This window comes from Myxocyprinus asiaticus, chromosome 16 (genome assembly GCF_019703515.2).
Source record: "Myxocyprinus asiaticus isolate MX2 ecotype Aquarium Trade chromosome 16, UBuf_Myxa_2, whole genome shotgun sequence".
Classification (NCBI taxonomy): domain Eukaryota; kingdom Metazoa; phylum Chordata; class Actinopteri; order Cypriniformes; family Catostomidae; genus Myxocyprinus; species Myxocyprinus asiaticus.
Window position 1 is genome coordinate 35263898 of NC_059359.1, and position 21572 is coordinate 35285469.

The 21572-nt window shown below is 38.4% G+C and overlaps 1 protein-coding gene across 3 annotated transcripts; it reads left to right on the top strand.

Annotated features, from left to right (window-relative positions):
- Positions 1-580: 580 nt before the first annotated feature.
- cnot10 (CCR4-NOT transcription complex, subunit 10) lies at positions 581-19520 on the top strand. 3 transcript variants are annotated; one of them, XM_051721345.1, is made up of 19 exons: positions 581-745; positions 1222-1316; positions 1414-1575; positions 2021-2171; positions 2288-2430; positions 3175-3261; positions 3522-3605; positions 3769-3886; positions 4857-5006; positions 5577-5782; positions 6119-6240; positions 7990-8169; positions 8529-8609; positions 14730-14843; positions 15750-15880; positions 15967-16002; positions 16405-16532; positions 17675-17750; positions 18203-19520. In XM_051721345.1, the coding sequence occupies exons 1-19, from the start codon at positions 727-729 to the stop codon at positions 18367-18369; spliced, it is 2250 nt and encodes a 749-aa protein (XP_051577305.1). In that variant the 5' UTR covers positions 581-726; the 3' UTR covers positions 18370-19520. The 3 variants fall into 3 exon arrangements, with proteins under 3 accessions (XP_051577305.1, XP_051577307.1, XP_051577306.1); XM_051721347.1 differs by having other exon boundaries at positions 16408-16532; XM_051721346.1 differs by having other exon boundaries at positions 2291-2430.
- The last annotated feature ends 2052 nt before the right edge of the window (positions 19521-21572 follow it).

Below are 21572 nucleotides of genomic sequence, written 5' to 3' on the forward strand. Positions count from 1 at the left end.
ATCAGTTATTCATTTGGCCTGCAGTGCTCTATAATACAGCAAACAGAAAATAGGAAAAAAGCATGTATTTGCTCCATAGGCTAAACATGGGAAAAATGGTGCCATCTGGTGGAAAATATTCCAAATGTACATTTTGAATCCAGGGCTCTGTAATGAAATCATAATATCATAAAATTCATGATTTTATGCTTTAATGGCACTGGGATCAAATATTGCAGTTTTAATGGCTTTCAATGGGGACATTTTTGTCCTTAAGGTCCTGAGTGTAACTATTTTGTGTACACAGTGTATAATGTTGAAATATCTAAATGTATGCTGTTGGCTTTAACACAGCCAAAATGATCGGGAAAAAAAATGAAAAAGACAAAAATGTCCCGAAGGTCGCACAAGAGTTAACTTCAGATCACTGGATACAAATGGAGCGGGAAAATTCAGTTTGATTTTCTTTGAGGCTGTCGACCTCTAGTGTGGTTGCTGAATGAACGTCAGCACCGATCACTTGCAGTTCACCCGCCAAAGCGGAAGTCGGCAATCGCGTGCACAAAGTCCCGTTTAAAAACCTCACTCGCAGGCGCGCGGCGTTTGTGGGTAATATTCATGGCGGATTTCTGAATCTGCTTGAAGGAAACGCATCGTCTGCTGTATCTCTCTACACATTCAAATAGTGGAATTAACTTCAATATTTACTTGTTGTAAAAGTGAATAAACATCCGTAAATTTAAAGGAATGGCAGAAACAGGCTCAGGTGAGCGGTGTTTATAATATGCACATTGTCTGATAAACAGTGCAGCTGTTATGGGGCGCCGCTGAAGATGTAAACATACGATTTTTCACAACCGAACACGTCTTTTTTGTGTATTTCACATTTGTATAACTATAATACCAAGCTGTTAGATGAATAGTGTATGTTTTTGATGATAACGAGCTGTAGCAGCAAAATGGAAAACTACGTGCGTCACTGAACTGGCGTGACACTGTTTATACTTACAGAAAAGGTCAATGATGAGTTATATAATAAGCATACGTTATAAGAAACGTTTATTTCCATCAGTTTTTGTGATTTGTCGCAATTAGGACTTTTAATTGTCTTGGGTTTGGTAGCTTGCATAAAAAAAGGTCAAACTTTCTTTGTTTTAAAGGGGTAAAGCTATTATATATATTTTTTGCTGTCCTATAATGATGTAGAAAACGCGTTGAGTAAAACATTTGTTCACTGTTAAGATCATACAGGTGACATGAAACATGACAGCGCTTCATCTCCTGGGATCTCAGATCAAGAGAAAGAGATGGCAACTAATGCTTTTGAGGCCTTTAAGGTAAATACATGTAATGTAGATTTCTGAGTAGGTGGTTTGTACACACTGTTGTGTTCTGTTGTCACTGATGACATGTAATGCTGTGATATCTCTTTAGGCTGAAAGCTATGATGAGTCCCTGAAACACCTAGACAGCCTTCAGGAGTTGAACAAGGAAGACTACAAGATTTTGATGAATAAAGCAGTCACTGAATTCTTTAAAACTGGGCAGACAACATCAGGCATCCTGAAGCAGACGTTAATGACCTTGAAGAATCAGGTCAGATATTACATTAGCCAGTAATTTGTTAAAAGTCTTGCATGAATGTGTGTTTTTTTTTTGTTTGTTTGTTTGTTTTTTTTGTGTTTTTTTTTTTCATTTAAAGGAACAGTTCATTTTAAAATAAAAATATGATCATTATTTACTCACCTTTATGTCATATGAAACCTGTATGCTGCTGCTTTTTTAACACTAGCAGGCTTATCACCATTTATAACATCTTTCAAACAGCCCTCTTGTCGATGAAGTTGAATAGCCCTGCTCTTGCTCATCAAAAATGAGGAAAAGGTCTAAACAGATACAAAATTAATATTGCTTCCAATTTTATACTTGTGTATCTCTGTAGTTTGACATGGGAAAATGTTGTGCAACAAAATGCTAAAGCACTGTCTAATTATTTAGATTTTTGATGCTATTATTAATGCAAATTAATCATTGTTCGCAGATGCACACAGCTGTGGAGGATATAGATGGTTTGGATGATGTTGAAAATAGTATCCTCTACTACAATCAAGCGGTGATTCATTACCACATGCGACAATATTCAGAAGCTATATCCATCGGGGAGAAGCTTTACCAGTTTCTTGAACCTTTTGGTAGGTTTCAGAATGTAAATGAAAACTGTTATCGTACTCCACATGGTTCCTTTTAGTGCACTTGTACAAGAACCAAAGCATAGTATGGCATGGCTTGATGATGTCCTCTGTCCTAGAAGAGAAGTTTGCTCAGGCCGTTTGTTTCCTGTTGGTGGATCTTTACCTGCTCACCTTCCAGCCAGAGAAGGCCCTGCATCTGCTGGCCGTGCTGGAGAAACTGACCGTTAAGGAAGGAAACAACAAGAATGGCAAAGGAGAGGTGAGAAACGTTTGCTGTCTTCCCCAAATTATCATTTAGTATGCATCACCCCTTTCTCTTTATTTTTGTTTCCTGTATCTCTAGTGCTCATTGCGTTTAAATGTGTATTTATTAGTGGTAATACTAAAGAGAAAACTACAGCATACTTCAACTATACTAGCACATTTCAAATGGCTTGAGTACTAGATAATGCCCACAATAGAATGCTGTAGCTTACCAGATTCCATTTCTTATCAAATGAGGAACAGCTGTAAACAATTAATTAACATCATACAAAGTGCAGTAGACATTAAAAAAAAAGCTAAATTAATATTGCTGTGACCACCTTTGCCTTCAAAACAGCAGCCCTTATTCTAGGTACACCTGGACACAGTTTTTCTTGGTTGTTGGCAGATAGGATGTTCCAAGCTTTTTGGAGAATTCACCACAGTTCTTCTATCTATTTAGGCTGTCTCAGTTGCTTCTGTCTCTTTATGTAATCTCAGACTGACATGATGTTCAGTGGGGGACTCTGTGGGGGCCATGACATGTGTTGCAGGGCTCCCTGTTCTTCTATTCTATTCTATTTGCAAAAGGAATGTTTGGGAGTCTAACATTTATATGTTCTATTGACACACTAAAACTGAAGATCTCAATAATCAACTTAAGACAAATGCTTTTGTGAGACACCTTATGTGCTTAAGACTTTTGAACAGTACTGTATATTCCCTCAAATCTAACTTTGATCATGTGTCATCCTAACAGAGCTCCAACAGTACAAATAAAGAGTCTGCTGTTCAAAAGGCAGAGTTCATAGCTATGATCGAGGCAGCTAAATCAAAGATTCACCAGGTGAGAGAAGTGTGTGATGGATGTCAGACTTGTTCAGGACCTGTTGCCACTTTACTGTGTTGAGATTTTAAGTGTAACCTGTAAAGAAAAGATTTGGGGTGTTGCTCTGTAAACTTAGTTGAATCTCTTCAAATGGCTAACTCTGAAATGAAAAAGAATGAAATTAAGAAAGTATGCTGATCAGCAAACAACCACTAAATGTGTTGCCACAAACAACAAATTCAGTCTAAAAGTTTTGGGATATGTTTGTGTGTGCGCAGTATAAAGTTCGAGCCTATATACAGATGAAGTCACTGAAGGCCTGCAAACGAGAAATCAAGTCTGTGATGAACACAGCTGGAAATGTGAGAACATTCACAGTTTCTTATGAAATGAGTGAATAAATATATTAATGCCAACATTAATCTTAAACACTCACTATAATTGTGTAATGATATAAATGTTGATCAAGTTTGCATGGAGCAGTAATTTACTCTGACGTCGTTTGTGTATATGATCCTCTCTCAGTCTGCACCCTCACTCTTTCTGAAGAGTAATTTTGAGTATTTGAGGGGAAATTACCGTAAAGCTGTGAAACTCCTCAACAGCTCAAACATCGCAGAACATCCTGGACCCTTGAAGACAGGTACACTCTCTTTATAATTTTATGACTACTTAATTATCTACATACACTCACTGACCACTTTATTAAGTACATCTGTACAGCTACTTATTCATGTGATTTTTCTGATCAGCCAATCGTGTGGCAGCAGTGCAATGCATAGAATCATGCAGATACAGGTCAGGAGCTTCAGTTAATTTTCACATCAACCATCAGAATGGGGAAAACATTTTCTGCCAAGATTAGAAATCTGAGATGAAGATTCATCAGACCAGGCTGTTTTCCACTCTTTACCTGTCCAGTTTTGGTGAGCCTGTGCCCACTGCAGCCTCAGTTTTCTGTTTTTGGCTGACAGAAGTGGAACCCAACGTGGTCTTCTGCTGTTGTAGCCCATCCGTCTCAAGGTTCGACGTGTTGTGCATTCTGAGATGCTGTTCTGCTCACTACAATTAAACAGAGTGTTTATCTGAGTTACAGTAGCCTTTCTGTCAGCTCAAACCAATCTGGCCATTCTCCGTTGACCTCTCAAATCAACAAGGCCTTTTCTTCCGCAGAACTGCCACTCACTGGATGTTTTTTGTTTTTGGCACCATTCGGAGTAAACTCTTGAGACTGTTGTGTGTGAAAATCCCAGGAGATCAGCAGTTACAGAAATACTCAAACCAGCCCATCTGGCACCAACAATAATGCCACGGTCCAAATCACTAAGATCAAATTTTTCCCCATTCTGATGGTTGATTTGAACATTAACTGAAGCTTCTGACCAGTATCAGCTTTTTTCATGATTTTACGCATTGCACTGCTGCCACACGATTGGCTGATTAGATAATCGTGTGAATAAGTAGATGTACAGGTGTACCTAATAAAGTGTATACCTCATACTTCTTTAGTAAAATAAATATGAAAATAAAATATCTGGAAATACATTACTATGGAGGGAAGTGCAAGGCTCTCGTGGCATAAAGTAATTTGTGTCTTTTTTTCCCCCTCAAAGGTGAATGTGTGAGGTGTATGTTCTGGAATAATCTTGGTTGTATCCATTTTGCAATGGGGAAACACAATCTGGGTCTATTTTACTTCAAAAAAGCACTTCAGGAAAACAACCACACATGCGCTCAGCTTGGGGACAACAGTAATGGACAGGGTGAGAGAATGGAGCACAACATCAGAACCTACATGCCAGATCATACTTCAGATCTCACAAAGCATACCTCAAACTACAGATTAAGCATGCAAAATTATAATGGACTATTGCACAATTTGGGCAACTGGATATGATGTGTTTTGAATAAAAAATTTAAAACAAATATTAATTTCAAAATTGTAAAATACATAATCTACTTCAATGTCACTTCTTTATTGATGTCTTTTAAATGTATAATAATGTAAAGCCACCAAAATGAGAGTTTCCTCCATAATTGATTTGTGATGTTTAGATTCTCTATTGGTCGAATATACTTTCATTACACGAATTTGTAGTTTAGAGTTCACCATACTTGAACTTAAGTATACAGCGTAAGTCAAAATTCTTCATACGCTTGCGTACCCCACTTTCCTGCTTTTGTTTTTGTATAAATAGAAGTGAATAGAAAGCACAAAATCTAGTGTTTTTTTTCTTTCTTTTTTTTATTAATACAGATTTTGAAACTACGCAAGAACTGTGATTATGGATATTTTATAGTCTTGTAATGTTGTTTTATTTTTCCTTCCACAGAAGCTAAGAAGTTCACAGGTATCCCCATGTGCGCTTTGTTAGCTAATAAGCGCTATGAGCTGCTGTATAACTGTGGGATTCAGTTGCTTCATCTCGGCCGGCCGCTGGCAGCGTTTGAGTGTTTGATGGAGGCAGTGCAGGTGTATCACTCTAACCCTCGACTCTGGCTCAGACTCGCTGAGTGCTGCATCACAGCTAATAAAGGGGTACATACATTAATATTTAGAACAAAAGACCCCCCCCCCCACACACACACACACACTCACACACTTCTCAAAATATGGTAGGAAGAACTTGACCTCAGATTGGTAAATGAATACTTGGTTAATCTTGGCCTATTCAAACCAAGCCTATTCAAATTGTTAAGAATGTTTCTTTTTTTGTGTGTGTGTGCACTGAAAACTTTACCTGCAAAATCAAATCTGGTGTAAACAGGCTGTAATAAGTAGATTCTTTGAGAGGTTATTTAATATCCTACACATTTTTAAGTTGTTGTTTGAGTGAATTAAAATGTCATTGTAAACTCTTTTCCTTTTCTTCAGAGCTCAGAACAGGAAACAAAGGGTTTGCCCAGTAAAAAGGGGATTGTACAGGCTGTTGTTGGGCAGGGCTACCATAGGAAGATTGTTCTAGCATCACAGTCCACACAAAACACCATCTACAGGTAAGGAAGGTTGTTTCACAAAGACAGATTGGCCAGAAGTCACACAAACATCACTTTGCTTATAATTGAGGATGTTTGAGGATTTCATGGACTTCATGTTGCTGTATGTATTGCAATGTCACAATTTCTCCAGGAGATGTCATCCTTTTGAGTTTCTCCCTTGAAGTGATGTAGGGAGATGGTTAGTTACTTGCCACATAACAGATGCCTTTCATCCAAATGATTGAAGTTACATTATTACATGTAGAGTTCCTTTGCAACGACTTTAATAACATACTGGTACAGAATCAAACCTGCAACCTTACTGCTGTCATCCCAGATTTATTATTTTTTTTTTTTAAATCCCCTTTTTCTCCCAATTTGGAATGCCCAATTCCCACTACTTGTAGGCACGGTTACCTCAATCCAGGTGGCAGAGGACAAGTCTCAATTGCCTATGCTTCTGAGACCATCAATCCACGCATCTTATCACGTGGCTCGTTGTGCATGACACCACGGAGACTCACAGCATGTGGAGGCTCATGCTACTCTCTGCGATCCATGCACAAATTACCACATGCCCCATTGAGAGCGAGAACCACTAATCGCGACCATGAGGAGGTTACCCCATGTGACTCTACCCTCCCTAGCAACCGGGCCAATTTGGTTGCTTAGGAGACCTGGCTGTAGTCACTCTGGATTCGAACTCATGACTCCAGTGGTGGTAGTCAGCATCAATACTCGCTGAGCTACCCAGGCTCCATCCCAGATCTCTTTTAAATAATCTTAATAAAATACTAATTAGCCATTTAGATGACACTTTTATCTGATGTTATTAAGATCTTTTACAGGGTTCCCGCAGATCCATAAAGTCTTAAATTCGGGTTTCTAAAATGTAAGGTCATAAAAAGTCTTAAGTATCTTAAACTATATGACAAAAGTCTTAATTATCATCAGGGATGAGGTGAAAGAGTTGAGAAAAGGCGAGAAATTCATAACAGGTGTTCCAGGGATATATTTTCAGTTGAATTGTTTGATGAATTTTATGTTTTTTAAGTGTTTAAGCTTAAAGTACCAATTTCAAGTGATTTTAATGAATAAAATGAAAATAAAATAAAAAAAATTACCAAACAAATTGGGCACATTTGCTTAAAAAAAGGTGACTTTTAGCCAAAAGGTGAGTAGTTTGAATCCATGTATCATTTGCAGAGGTCTTAAATTTGGGGTCGGAAAGACAGGAATCGTGAAATGGCCTAATGTGATGATTAAATCGCAAGAGGATACAGTTTAATTAAAAAAATAATGTACATAGTCTGCATGCACTGTGCGCTTCACGTGGCTGAACTGCTCATACTTAATGAGCATCGCCGAACGTAGGCTGTGATCCGGGGTTTTGTCGCTGACCTAAGAAATCTGTTTTCGACAGCAAAATACGACCAAAAATCATGTAGTGAGGGCATGGCTTTACAAGTTCTAAGGCTTTGTTGAATGTGTTCCCCAGCCTGTTTAAGTAAAATAATCTGTGAGAAATGGTTTATTTTAAGATTGTGTGAGTTTGTTCTGGTATCGACATATGGTGTGAGTTTTTATTTATTTATTTATTTTATTTTTTCAGGTCTTGAAAAAGGTCTTAAAAAGTCCTACGTTTGATTTTAAAAACTCTGCAGCAACCCCGTTTAACCACTAGGATGAGAATTGTACCAAAAATCTTTCTGAAACACCATGCTACATGCTAAAATAACTGATGAATGTTTGTGTGTTTGTGTGCAGTGAGGGTCAGTCAGCAGCAATTCCAGTGGCTAGTATGGAGTTTGCGGCAATCTGCCTGCGTAACGCTTTGCTCCTGCTACCAGAGCACCAACAGCACGACAGCAAACCAGACAACAGCTCTAAGAGCTGCAGCCAGTCAGGCAGCATGGAAAGCAGCAGCGAGACAAGTGATGCCTGCAGGTACATGAAAATACACGTATACAATACCAACCCACACTGGATACAACTGATCCCAACTGATAAATATTAAAGATGAAGTGTGTAATTTCTGCACCATTAGAGTGACCATACAGAATTGCAAAAATAACAACTGTATACAAACATGTTTCCCTTGTCCTTTCTGTTGTGCGAAAAACAGACCAACAGACAAACGTGCACCATTGGTTGATCCGATGTTGCTATATGTGGCTGTTTACTAATTAACCAGAGCATTGCCTTGTTAGTGCCACAGTGTTTACACTTTTAAGGGAAATCAGTCATCAGATGGCTTACTTATGCATATTAAGCTGGTGACCTTTTGGGTGTGCTTTTACTGACAGTGGGAAGACCCAAGAGGGAGACAAGTTCATTCCTGCTGCCCCCTCATCACCTTTGAGAAAACAAGAGGTGGAGAATCTCAGGTGAGATTACAAGAGACGGCCTGAAGATTATTTGAAGGACTGTGTGTACAGGTTTTATTTGGCTTAGCCCATTGGTTGGCAGATGTTGTATGCTCAATAAGTTTCCTTTAAGATACAAAATTTTTTTCCTAAAGAATGAAAAAAGAAGATTTATCATTTAGATTCATAATACCTTACCAATTTAACACAACGTTTAGGTAACAATGCCCCATCCATGTGTTTTTTTTTTTTCATTATAACCATTCTGCCCTCTTATACTTTTTATTGTTTGGCTCAGCCTGAACGATCTTAAAACAAACTTTGCATAAAACTGCTAATTGCTGACTTTTACTAATAGTGTGCCTTTAAAAGTTTAGGAGTAGACACAATTAATTTAGTTCTTTATTATACAAAATATTAATATGACTACATAAGATCATGGCTAAACACATTCAGTAATCTTTAGTCTGTAATAATGACATAAAATGCAACAATTATGACTAATTATATTGATAATCACTGTAAATCCAGTTAACCTTTATTAGTTTAAACCCACTGAGTCTCTGATAGACACTAGCTTTGCTTCAGGCATACCTTTTATGCCCTGTAATTGTGGATAACCCTCCCCCTGGCATCTCTCTTATTTTATGCCCCCACTTCACCATTCACTCTCACGTTACTGTTTTTTTGCCTCGGAAATTGATTAGAGCTTCAACCCCACCTCCATCCCCCTTTCTCCCCTTCCCCCTTTGATCCAGTCGGCTGGCCAGACGTGGTTGCCTGTGAAGGGAAGTAGTGTGGTGTGTGGATTGTGTTGACCCTGCTCTGACACCCTGATACGCTGACGTTTTTACAAGCCCAGGCACCATTTACTCACAGCTCTTCCTGGAATCCTGCAGGCTATTGTGTCACAAGCAGCCACTCAGAGCTTTGAGTTTTCCTCCATTTCCCCCTCTTTTCCCGTCTCTCCCTCTCTTACCCTCTGATGTGTAAAAAAAAAAAAGCAAAAGCTAATATACCAATCGTGTTTCATTGAAGTTGCAATGCAGATGATTAGGGTTGGGGATCAAGAAATGGTTCTTGATTCGAAACCAGTTACGTTTTTTTGTTACCAGGGGAAATAAATCCAGGACTGAATGATTTTTTATGATGTTTGGTACTGTTAACGATTCTTAAATGTCTGCATTCATTTTGTGACCATATCTTTCTATTGTGGTGTCCACGCTGGTTATGTTTTATTTATTTTATGAAATGGTTAAAGTGACTTACAAATGAGTCCCAGATGAACTCACTGGGCTAAAATGGCTTACTCACTGAATCAGTCAGTTACTGTAATAACATCTGAATCACTAGACCATAAGTCATTATTTACAGTCATATTAGAAACACATCAGTATAATTACTAACTGTTTGTTAATATGACAATGTGTAGTTAAGGAAACACATTATTAAGCAGCTTTATTAATTAAAACCGTAGTTTAATGCTTAAAAACAGTACTATTTTTGGTAAAGTTTTTAGTTTAGTATTAGTTTCCACATTGAAAATTAGGGATTCCAAATCTGAAACATAGAAAAAAATGGAAAGGTTTATGATAACAAATGTTATGATATAAAATTAACAAAAATATTATGGAATTTGCACTATTTCTAGGTCACTGATCAAATAAGCACATTTATGGCATTGACTACTTTGTGCGAAAGGTCAGATTTCCTTGCTTCCATTGAATCACATGAAATTCTAAAATTCATGTAAATTTTTCAATTCATTTTTTTTCTTTCTTTTTATCCCCTTTTCTCCCAATTTGAAATGCCCAATTCCCACTAATTACTACGTCCTCATGGTGGCGCGGTTACTCATCTCAATCCAGGTGGCAGAGGACAAGTCTCAGTTGCCTCCCCTTCTGAGACAGTCAATCCACGCATCTTAACACGTGGCTCGTCGTGCATGAGACCGCGGAGACTCACAGCATGTGGAGGCTCATGCTACTCTCCGCAATCCATGCACAACTTACCAAGCGCCCCATTGAGAGTGAGAACCACTAATCGTGGCCACAAGGAGGATACCCCATGTGACTCTGCCCTCCCTAGCAACCGGGCCAATTTGGTTACTTAGGAGACCTGGCTGGAATCACTCAGCATGCCCTGGATTTGAAATCACGACTCCAGGGGTGGTAGTCAGCATCAATACTTGCTGAGCTACCCAGGCCCCCTTAATTTTTCAATTCTTAACTCAATTTAAAAAATAATTTTAATTGTTATTCTGATGTAATTTGTAATGGAAAAAAAAACAATGAATTGAGAAATGCAAAATAGAAGAATTTTCACAAGTGGACTCCTCTTAAACAATTTCCATTAAAACCCTACTCTATACAAACTAAATATACTGTAGGTCAGGAGTACAAGTTCCAAGAGGTCCGGTCTCTACATTTCCTGCCCAGCAAAGTTCCGGACATAATATGTAGCTTACATGGTGTCAGTAGTTACTGTATATGGCTAGGAAATTATGTATCTTTTTAATAGTTTTTATAACTTGCCATGTTGGCAGCAATAGTACTTTGTAAAACATTTACATTTTTACATTTATACATTTGGCAGACACTTTTATCCAAAGGGACTTACAAAAGAGGAAAACAAAAGCAAATCATCTTAAGGAGACAGTGGTATGAAAAGTGCCATATTACAAAGTTTCACTAGCATCAGAATAGTATTCAAAACAGACTAAAGTGCAACATTTTTTTAAATGACTGGTTAAGTACTCATGGAAAAGATGTGTTTTTAGTCATTTTTTGAAGACAGAGAGTGAGTCAGCTTCACGGATGGAGTTGGGAAGGTCATTTCACCATCGTGGTACGATGAAGCTGAAAGTCCGGGAAAGTGTTTTGGTGCCTCTTTGTGTTGGTACAACAAGGCGACGTTCCTTAGCCGACCGCGGGCTTCTAGTGGGCACGTAGCTCTGCATAAATGATTTTAGGTATGCTGGAGCAGACCCAGTGACTGTTTTGTATGCCAGCATCAGAGCCTTGAATTTGATATGTGCATCAACTGACAGCCAGTGAAGAGAGACAAGGAGTGGTGTAACATGTGCTCTCTTTGGTTCATTAAAGACCAGACGTGCTGCTGCATTCTGGATCATTTGCAGGGGTCTAATTGCACATGCAGGGAGGCCTGCAATGAGAGTGTTACAGTAGTCCAGTCTTGTTATGACAAGTGACTGGACAAGCAATTGTGTGGCATGTTCAGAGAAGTCTTATCTTCCTGATATTGTAGAGTGTAAATCTACATGATCTTGCGGTCTTTGAGATGTGGTCTGTGAAATGTAGTCTGTTGTCGATGGTTACCCCTAGATTTCTGACAGTTTTGGAAGGCGTTACTGTAGTTGCACCCAGCTGCACGGTGATGTTGTGTTCAACAGCAGGGTTGGCTGGAAAGGCAATGAGTTCAGTCTTGGCTGGGTTAAGTTGCAGGTGGTGTTCCTTCATCCAGGCCGAAATATCTGCCAGGCAGGCAGAGATTTGAGCAGTCACTGTGGTGTCGTTGGGATGGAAAGACAAGTAGAGTTGCTTGTCATTAGCGTAGCAGTGGTAAGAGAAACCATGTGCCTGAATGATGGGTCCCAGTGATGTTGTGTATATGGAGAAGAGAAGTGGCCCAAGCACTGATCCCTGAGGTAACCCAGTAAGTAGCTGATGTGGCTTGGATACCTCAGCTCTCCAGGCTACCTTGAAGGACATACCTGAGAGATAGGAATTAAACCAGTCAAGCACAGTTCCTGTGATGCCCAGCGAGGAGAGGGTAGAGAGTGAGATATGATGATTGACTGTGTCAAAGGCTGCAGAAAGGTCCAGCAGAATCAGGATTGATGATCTCGATTCAGCTTTCGCCTGTCTCAGCGACTCAGTGACAGACAGCAGGGCAGTCTTGGTGGAGTGTCCACTTTTGAAGGCTGACTGATTGTTATCCAGCAGCTTTTTCTGTGAGAGATATGTGGAGATTTGATTGAAAACTGCCCTTTCAAGTGTTTTTGCCATGAATGGGATGAGAGAGACTGGTCTGTAATGTTCTATTTGTGTGGGGTTAAGTGCGGGTTTCTTCAGCAGCGGGGTTACTCGAGCCTGCTTAAATGTAGTGGGAAAAGTGCCTGTAAGTAGAGATGTGTTAATTATATGTGTGAGTGCAGGTAGGATGGACGGAGAGATGGCCTGGAAAAGGTGAGAAGGAATGGAACAGGTGGTGGGGTGGTTGGAGAGGAGGAATTTAGAGACCTCAGTGTCAGTCAGAGTAGAGAACATAGAGACAGTAGAGTTGTGTACAGGAGACAGGTGTTTTACGGTGTGGTGCTGAGAATGTATTGCTGATGGTTGTAACCTTATTAGTAAAAAATTTGGCGAAGACATCTGCTGTCAGTGATGTGTCAGGAGGGGGAGGGCAGAGAAGTGTGTTGAATGTTCTAAACAAGCTGTGAGTGTCTGTGGTGCTGTTGATCTTGTTCTGGTAATAGGAGGTTTTTGCAGATTTAACATTATCTGAAAAAGTTGCAAGCAGAGACTGATATTTACCTAGATCTGCTGGATCTTTAGATTTCTGCCATCTCCTCAGCTGCTCTGAGGTCAGTCCGATGTTCACAAAGGACATCAGAGAGCCAGGGGCTGGGTGGTGTAGTACGTGCTGGCCTAGAGGAGATAGGACAGATGTTGTCTAGACAGGTTGTTAAAGTAGAGCTTAGTGTGTCTGTAGCAGTGTTTACATCAAGTGTGGAAAATATATTTAGTGTGGGAAGAGAGGTAGAGACAGCAGTGGAAAGGCGTGAGGGTGAAAGAGAACGGAGGTTACGGCGAAAGGAAACCAAAGGTGGAGTCTGTTTTAATGTAGATGGGAGAGTCATGTTGTAAAAAAGAGGGGAAAAAATCCTAAACAGTCAAAATAGTCTCTTCAAAACTGGGCAGGGATGAGGACATTGGGGGCCCAGAGACAGCTGAAGTAGTGGGGTCTGAGAGATCTTTTCTACCAAAAGATGAAAATATTTCATCAAGATTTCATCAGTCGAGGGCACTTGGATGTGTGAATATTAACAGTTTGATATGAAGCTTATTGACAGCAGTCCAGGTTTTGTGTTGAAATATTTTTACATTCATAATATATATGGGACATAGGTGGCCTTTTGACAGATAAAAAATCCTGTATGGGGGTTCAGGGGTGTCCCCTGAGAGAAAATGTATACAAATGTAAAAGTCTGAATGGACCATTTTTATATTTTCCTTAAAGTGAGACTTTACTAACAACAAACAAACAATTTACATAACAGTGAAGCATTAAAATAGCATGATGACATCTCTGATTAATTTTCACAAATTTATTATTACGTTTATTATGAGAGGCTCGTAACATGCTGATTAATAAAGCTAAGTTTAGACAGAAAGAATGTTATAGTGTAAAGGCGGCACGTTAACTTGTCCTGACACAGACCTGGTTTAGCTGAACCATCTGAATCACACATCAGACAGATGAAGATAGTTTCCTTTGCTTCATTTTTGTTTTCTGCTGCGTGTTTGAGCAAAAGATGCCAGTATCTGTAGCGGTGTCTCTGCTGCTGTTGTTAAAATAACCACACCTGCAACTGGTACGTACAGTAAATCTTATGCGGCTTAATGCGGCGCCTCATGTCTATAGCAGGTAGAGAGGCAACGCGCATGGAGTGGGAATAAAGCGTGCAGTGCTGGACCCCCTTACACAATCACTTAGCCAGGTGTCAGATAACTAGCACAAAGATTTAGATCTCGGTCCGGATTTAATTGTCCTTCGGTCCGGATCCAGACCGGAGTCCGTCTATTGAGTACCCCTGCTGTAGGTAATGGTGTAACATAGTTAGGATCAGTTATTTTGTGCTTTCTCAAAGTACTAAGAATCATTTACAGAATTATTTAGGAAACACAATAGTTAAGTGGATTCGAAACGAGAATCGTTAAATTCCCAGTGATTCCCATCCCTACAGATGATGTTGCTGGCTGATTTTGTTATGCCTGCCGTATGGCTAGCTGGTTAATTTCTCAAATAAGGCCAGTGAAGAGACACCTAAACTGTGTCATTTGCATTGGATTAACTCACTGCCTATGTTTTTTGTTTTTTTCTCTCTCTCTCTCCCAGGTGCTCCATTCTAGCCTGCAGTGCATATGTGGCTCTTGCTCTTGGGGACAACTTAATGGCTCTTAACCATGCAGAAAAGCTCCTACATCAGACGAAGCTGTCAGGATCTCTTAAGTGAGTCTGTCTCTCTTTGTCTGTCTGATTTATATATTTTATGAGTCCTCTAACAGCATTCAGTTAATATTTGCACTCCTTAAATACCCCTTTGATTGACGACTGATCTGGCCAATCCTGTGTGACGGGATGCTTAAAAGACAAAAGTTCTCGTGAGACTTTTAAAAAATTAAAAAATGTCATGGAAAGTCCTAGACTTACACTTACACTGGGGAATGTCCGGAAACTTTTTTTTTTTTTTTTTATCGATTTGTTACATCGAAGTTTGGTTTAAGGGTTCACATGGTCCTAAAATGGATAAAGGAAATAAGAAGGAATTTTTACATTTTATTTTCTTGGAAAAGTCATGGAAATGAATACGTCTTGCATTAAATTCTTCATAGAAAGCTCATGCAAATTTCTATTATGAATATACATTTTTCTAGTTATGCTCTGCTATAAAATATTTCATCAACTAGGTATTGCTGTTTTGTGGAGTAAAACTTGCTCACAATCCATAGTGATGTCTGATGTGTGAGCAAATCCTTCTTTTGAGTTGGTTGATTTCCATGCATCAGTTAAACTTGTTTACACACATTGATTCATTAGCATGAATCAAATAGATCAAAGTGAATCTGTCTGATTCAAAATTATTTTAAAAAATCCTTATCCAGTAATCAAAGATTGGAAAGATCATGGAAATGTATTGATCAAAAAGTGTAGGAACCGTATGGTTTGTTTTGGTTGGTTTGGTTCATTCCGACTTTATTTCAAAGACACGGATGAAGTTGAGACTAAGAGGGGATTCACTGCTCACAATGTAAAATAATTTAGTGTAGCTTTCATCTTTGTCTTAGAAAGTGGCTTTAAATATATTCAGCTGATCTGGAATCAATGTTTGATGAGTTGTGTGCTGCATGTTCTCAGGTTCCTGGGTCACCTATATGCTGCTGAAGCCCTGATCTCTCTGGACAGAATTTCTGACGCTATTGCACATCTCAACCCAGAGAACGTTACTGATGTCTCATTAGGTGTGTCACCCAGTGAACAAGACCAAGGTACGCAAACACACACATAATCAAAACATACAGACATAATAGGATGTGGTGTATGGATACTGACATGTTTGTGCTTCTCATGACAGGTTCTGATAAAGGAGATCTAGAGCCTTTGGAGTCCTGTAAGTGTATTTGATATTACAATCTGATATTTTAAAAGACAAAAACTTCCATAACGTCATGTAAATAATGTGGGAGGGACTCTATTCTATCCATTTGGATTTGATTTGATTGTTGCTTTAGACTCTGTTGTTACATTTAGTTACATCCACAGAAAAATAAGTGATTTTAAAGGCAGAGAAAGTTACAATTTGATATTTTTTATCAAGATCTTGAAAAATATTTTCAGAATAACATGCACTGATGAATCGTGTACAATAAGACCAGGGACATTTATTAAGAAGGTAAAAGGGGTCAATTTAGATTTCATGTTGTATTAAGTGCATACTATTGAGAGTTTAGATGTAGTCATTCATGTGTACACAAAAGTTGTAGTCTGTTAATGTAATTTTGGTGTGTTGCAGCAGGGAAGCAGACTCCTTTATGTTACCCCAGCTCAGTGAGCTCGGCCAGGGCCACGATGCTCTTCAACTTAGGCAGTGCGTATTGCTTGAGGAGTGAATATGAGAAAGCCCGCAAGTGCCTTCATCAGGTAAGCGCACACTTCAAGTGAAGCACTCCAGTTTCGATTTTTTATTGAAATATATACACACAAGGCCGCAGCGGGATTCATATTCAGCCCTGGAGTTTCATGTCCAAGTCCAGCCCCAAAAATATACAATGTATGCACTTACTAGAGAGTTATTAGCACTCCATTACTTTATACCACATATGGCATTTAAGATTTATAAGTTTATGTCATTTATATTTTAGCTTTCTGACATTAGAGAATTTTAATGTAAACAAGTGTCACACCATTATTCACATATCAGTTTAGCAAATAATAACACTAGAGAATTGCAGAATTGTAAATGTGCATAAATAGTTCACGATGTACACACTAACAATTGAACTTTTCAGTGCTTTGTATTTTAAACATTTTAAATAACATAGTAACAAATCCAGTAAAAATCCAGTATGTGCACCAATTAAATGCACAAGAAACTAACTGAAGGTTAAGTGATTGTCTTTAAATTTTTTACAGTACATACCATTAACAAAATAATAATAATAATCGGTGGACGAATACAACCAAAAGTACAAAAATCCCACAATAAAATGAGAAAAGTCTAAAATAACTCATCTGTACTTTTCTATTTCTTGGTATGTAAATGTTATAGACACCGGTAAACCAGTAATTAAGTTACTGTCTCTTTAAGAAAATGTGCTTTGAGTGCGTAATACAATATTGAAGATGCTGAGGTTTGTTTTGTGGAGTTTAATGTTTTGAGAGCTGTCACATTATTTCCCTACCGTGTCGTGCTGTAGCACCTGTATTTACTTTAAGTAATCTTTTATTTTTTGACAGTAAAGAATATTGTTAGCATTCTCAACAGCAAGGAATGAAGATTGCAGAGATTAACCGATTGCATCCTGTGTGGCTTTAATACGGAACGCAATTCTCATCCATTAAATATCGGATGATTCCGTACAAAACGGATGGTTGGCAACCCTTGTTGTGGAGTCGCATTACTGAAAGTTTATTCATATTAATATGTAGTGCCCATTCAATTTATAAGCGTCCCACCGGGAATTCTCCTGTTTAGCCACTCTGGCCCTGTATACACACTCTCTCGTACTAGCGGGACAGTCTTTAGACCATTTAACTTAACTTTCTGATTACCATCTGTGTAGGCTGCTTCAATGGTGAACACCAAGGAGATTCCTCCAGAAGCCATTTTACTGGGTGTCTACCTAGAACTCCAGAACGGTGAGTCACAGGTTTCAGTAAGTACTAGATTTGGGGTACTACTGCGTTCACCACTATGATTATGACAATTATACTATAACTCTATACAATAACCAAGTGAGCTTCCTACTTGGGCAACATGAAACGCGAAGGCTGTTTTAAATTCTAGGCAGCAAACTTATGCTGCCTTATAAGGTTATCACAGATGCTGATCATGAGGAGCATTTCAAATCAGACACTTACTGGCTTCCATTTGGATTAGCATGCTGTCTTGGAAGGTATCAGTCTATGTAGACAGCATTGCAGCTCACTAGGGTTTGGACAAAGACTATTAGCTGTTCTCCTATTACAGAACAACTTTTCTGTTCTGATAGCCTTTCTTCACATTTCTGCTCTCTTATTTTGACTGCAAATATTCACTTTCTTGTGGATTTTTGATAAATGGTTTGAAACTGTCATTGTTGCTTTTATAGGAAACACACAGCTGGCTCTACAGATCATCAAACGGAACCAACTCCTCCCCTCCGTCAAGCCCGTCTCCTCCCCTGACCTCCGCAAGAAACCTCCTCCCTTCCAGTCATCCCAGCCTGTACAGCCCATACAGACACCCTCCTCCTTTACACAAGTACAGCGCAAGTGATTCCACCTGCACACAACCCCCCAAACACATGCAGAAAGGCATCTTTTAAAAATATTATTTATGAGGCTGCAGCAACTCAGATGGATGGATGGAGATCACTGACGCAAGGAACTGGAGAATTGTGGACTGGTTGTCTGTTGAAGTCTGTTAGAAATGTGTATTATTGTCTTTTGGGGTCAATGAAATTATAAATAAATTTTATTTACACTTACTGTTAGTGTGTGACATTTATGGGTTGGTGACTAAGGCTTTGTTCACACTGCACATAAATCAGATTTTTCAAGTCCGATTTTTAGGACTGACTGTACATTCGTTTTGCAAGTTATGAAATCAGATCTGTTTGATTAGACAGTGTAGTCAATATCTGGTATATCTACATTGGCTGCCATAGAAATAATTTAAGCATTAGTGGGACTCTAGCAGACACAAATAGCTCCAAATGTGAAATTTTGCTGCAGTGTTGTTTGTATTGTTCACATTCATGCATTCATGCTGTTTCCGAAAGTGCTCATTCAGTACTCAATATAGTGAATAACACAGGCGAGTGAAAATGTATGAATTTAGGCACAGCTATAGACACTACTACTTATTGTGTGTGACATTAGTCAAGTTACATCCTGAAAAAACTACTTAAAATCCAAGCTGACCATTTTGACTGATGCTTAATAAAATAATAATAATCAGATTTTATTTGGATTTCAAACCACATGTGGTTTAGATTGGGCGTGGAAATAATGTTTTTTTGCTGTTCAGTTGCACCAACTAAATCAGATTTTTGCTGTCTCTGAACAAAGCCAGTGACCAAGTATCCAGGTTATTCGAATGGTTTTTAAACTGGAGCTTGAAAGGATAAAAGTTTTGAAATTCTGCATGGAGCAAATATTGTAAATTCATAAAAAGAGAGATGTATCATGGTAGTATGGAAACAAAAATCAATGGATCAAAGGTCAAAAGTTTAAATACCATAAAATCATGAAGACATGATCGACATTAGTTAAAAAAAAAAAAAAAGACATTTTAAAGGTTTTAGTAATATTTTAAAGGTTTGGTTATTGTATAAATTGATTCCTCCTATACTGGTGCATAAAGACTACAATAAATGTCCAGTTGTCTCTGGCTACTCCTGTGCGGGTGGACAGATGTCGGCTTTCTTTCATGTGTGGTCTCTCCTCTTTTGCCCTCTTTCCTGATGGTGGCCCTTCACCTTTCCCCTGCTGGGTTTTTCTTATGCTAAATCCCTCTATCCCACACCCCCTCTTTTTCCACCCATATCCCTTCCCATTGTTGCACAGATCACCCTTCTGATGTGCTGCCAGAGATCTCTCAAAGAAAGAGAACTCTTCTTTAAACCTAGATAGAACTTTAAAAAAGCGGCCTTTTTGAAGTCATGTTTGTAGAATCACATTTTATCATTATTACAGACTGCATTGTTTTACAGTATCATGGGTTCACGTGAGCATAAGCCAGTTAATGCATGTACATTTTAAAAGTAGTTAAGAGAGCTCACCTAAAAACAAACAAAAAACCCATTTACCCACCCTCGTGATGTTCCAAACACATATGTCAATTTCTTTCGTGGAACACAAAAAGTGATCTTAGGCAGAATGTTAGCCTTTTTTGTATGAAAAAAAGGTGCAATGGCAGTGAATGGTGACTGAAGCTAACATTTTGATTAACACATTTTGTACTCCATGGAAGAAAAAAAATGTCATATGGGTTTGGAACAACAAAATGATGACAAAGTTTTCATTTTTGAATGAACAATTCCTTTAACATATTCAGAGATTAACTGTTGGTTGCTTATAATAGACAAAACTGAACAAGAATTCTTATAATACATTTTATAGATTAGAACCCCTGTATTTTTTTATTTTATGTGTTGAGCGGTTATCATTATTTACAAGCCAGTCAGTCCCATCTGCCAGACCACAAATATTTTCCTGCAGGCTCAAGATGACCTTCTGGGCTACGCCCTGCTCTGATCTTTGACCTGTTGGTATGCAGGGACGCCCATTCCTCAAACAGCACTGGTGGCCTTGAGAGGCTTTTGTTGAGTAGTTTAGACAAAACAAAGACTCTTTGTGAAAGTACTCTTTAAACAGAAAAAAATATTTCACAAGTGATTTAAGGAGCACTGTTACCAAACACTTGGCCATGTCCGAGTACTATAATACTATTCTTATGTTGCTAATGCTGCAGTATATAGTATTTATCTTGCGCACAGTGACAGTATGCTACTTTTGTGTATGCATAAATACCAAGATGATTCACAAAGTTTGCCCAAATGTGAAGTATACAACAGAGGACATTGCACAGAATACTGTTTCTTACAATGACTTGACCATCCATATCCAGTGTGACGCATTAACCAGAAGTAAATATGCATACAATCTTAAACATCTTATTTTCACTTTGTAACTGAGCTTTGTTTTGTTTTGTTTTAGTTTTTTTGCAATAGTTAACCCAAAAATGAAAATTCTGTCATCATGTAGTCACCCTCACGTGGTCCCATACCCATATGACTTTCTTATGTGGAACACAAAAGGTGAAAACAATAATAAATATTCCAGTTTATCTTTTCAGTACAATGGCACTTGATAGTGACTAATTCTAAAGCTTAAAAAAAGACCCCAAAGTATCATTAAAGTAGTTACGTGACTCACACATAATAATATCCCCCCAGGAATCTACGCCCGTGCTTGTGTGTCATTTATGCCACATACAGTACATGCAGTGACTCTTGATTCGTTGATGGAAAAAAACTATTGTGCAATCAGAAAAATCTAAACAATTTGGCTAAAAGGTTACCAAGAATAATTTACGGTATTTTGAAGTGCCCACGAAAACAATACTGAATACAGTCACATGCCTAGTGTGAACGCGTGTCACTGTAAACAATCTTCTAATGCAATCATGAAATATCCCTTTAAAATTAAAATGCAAAACCGGTTTGTACATGCACCGGTTTGTACACTTGTGCATGCAATGTGAACAGGTTATGTGACAATGTTTGAAACATTTATCATGAAATAATGCCTACTGCTTCACTTGCTACTTTTGAAGAATAGTAGGCAGTATACTTATAACGTGGCCAGGGTTGGGGAGTAAGGAATACATGTAAAGGGATTACGTATTTAAAATACAAAATATAAGTAACTGTATTCCACTACAGTTACAATTTAAATCACTGGTATTTAGAATAC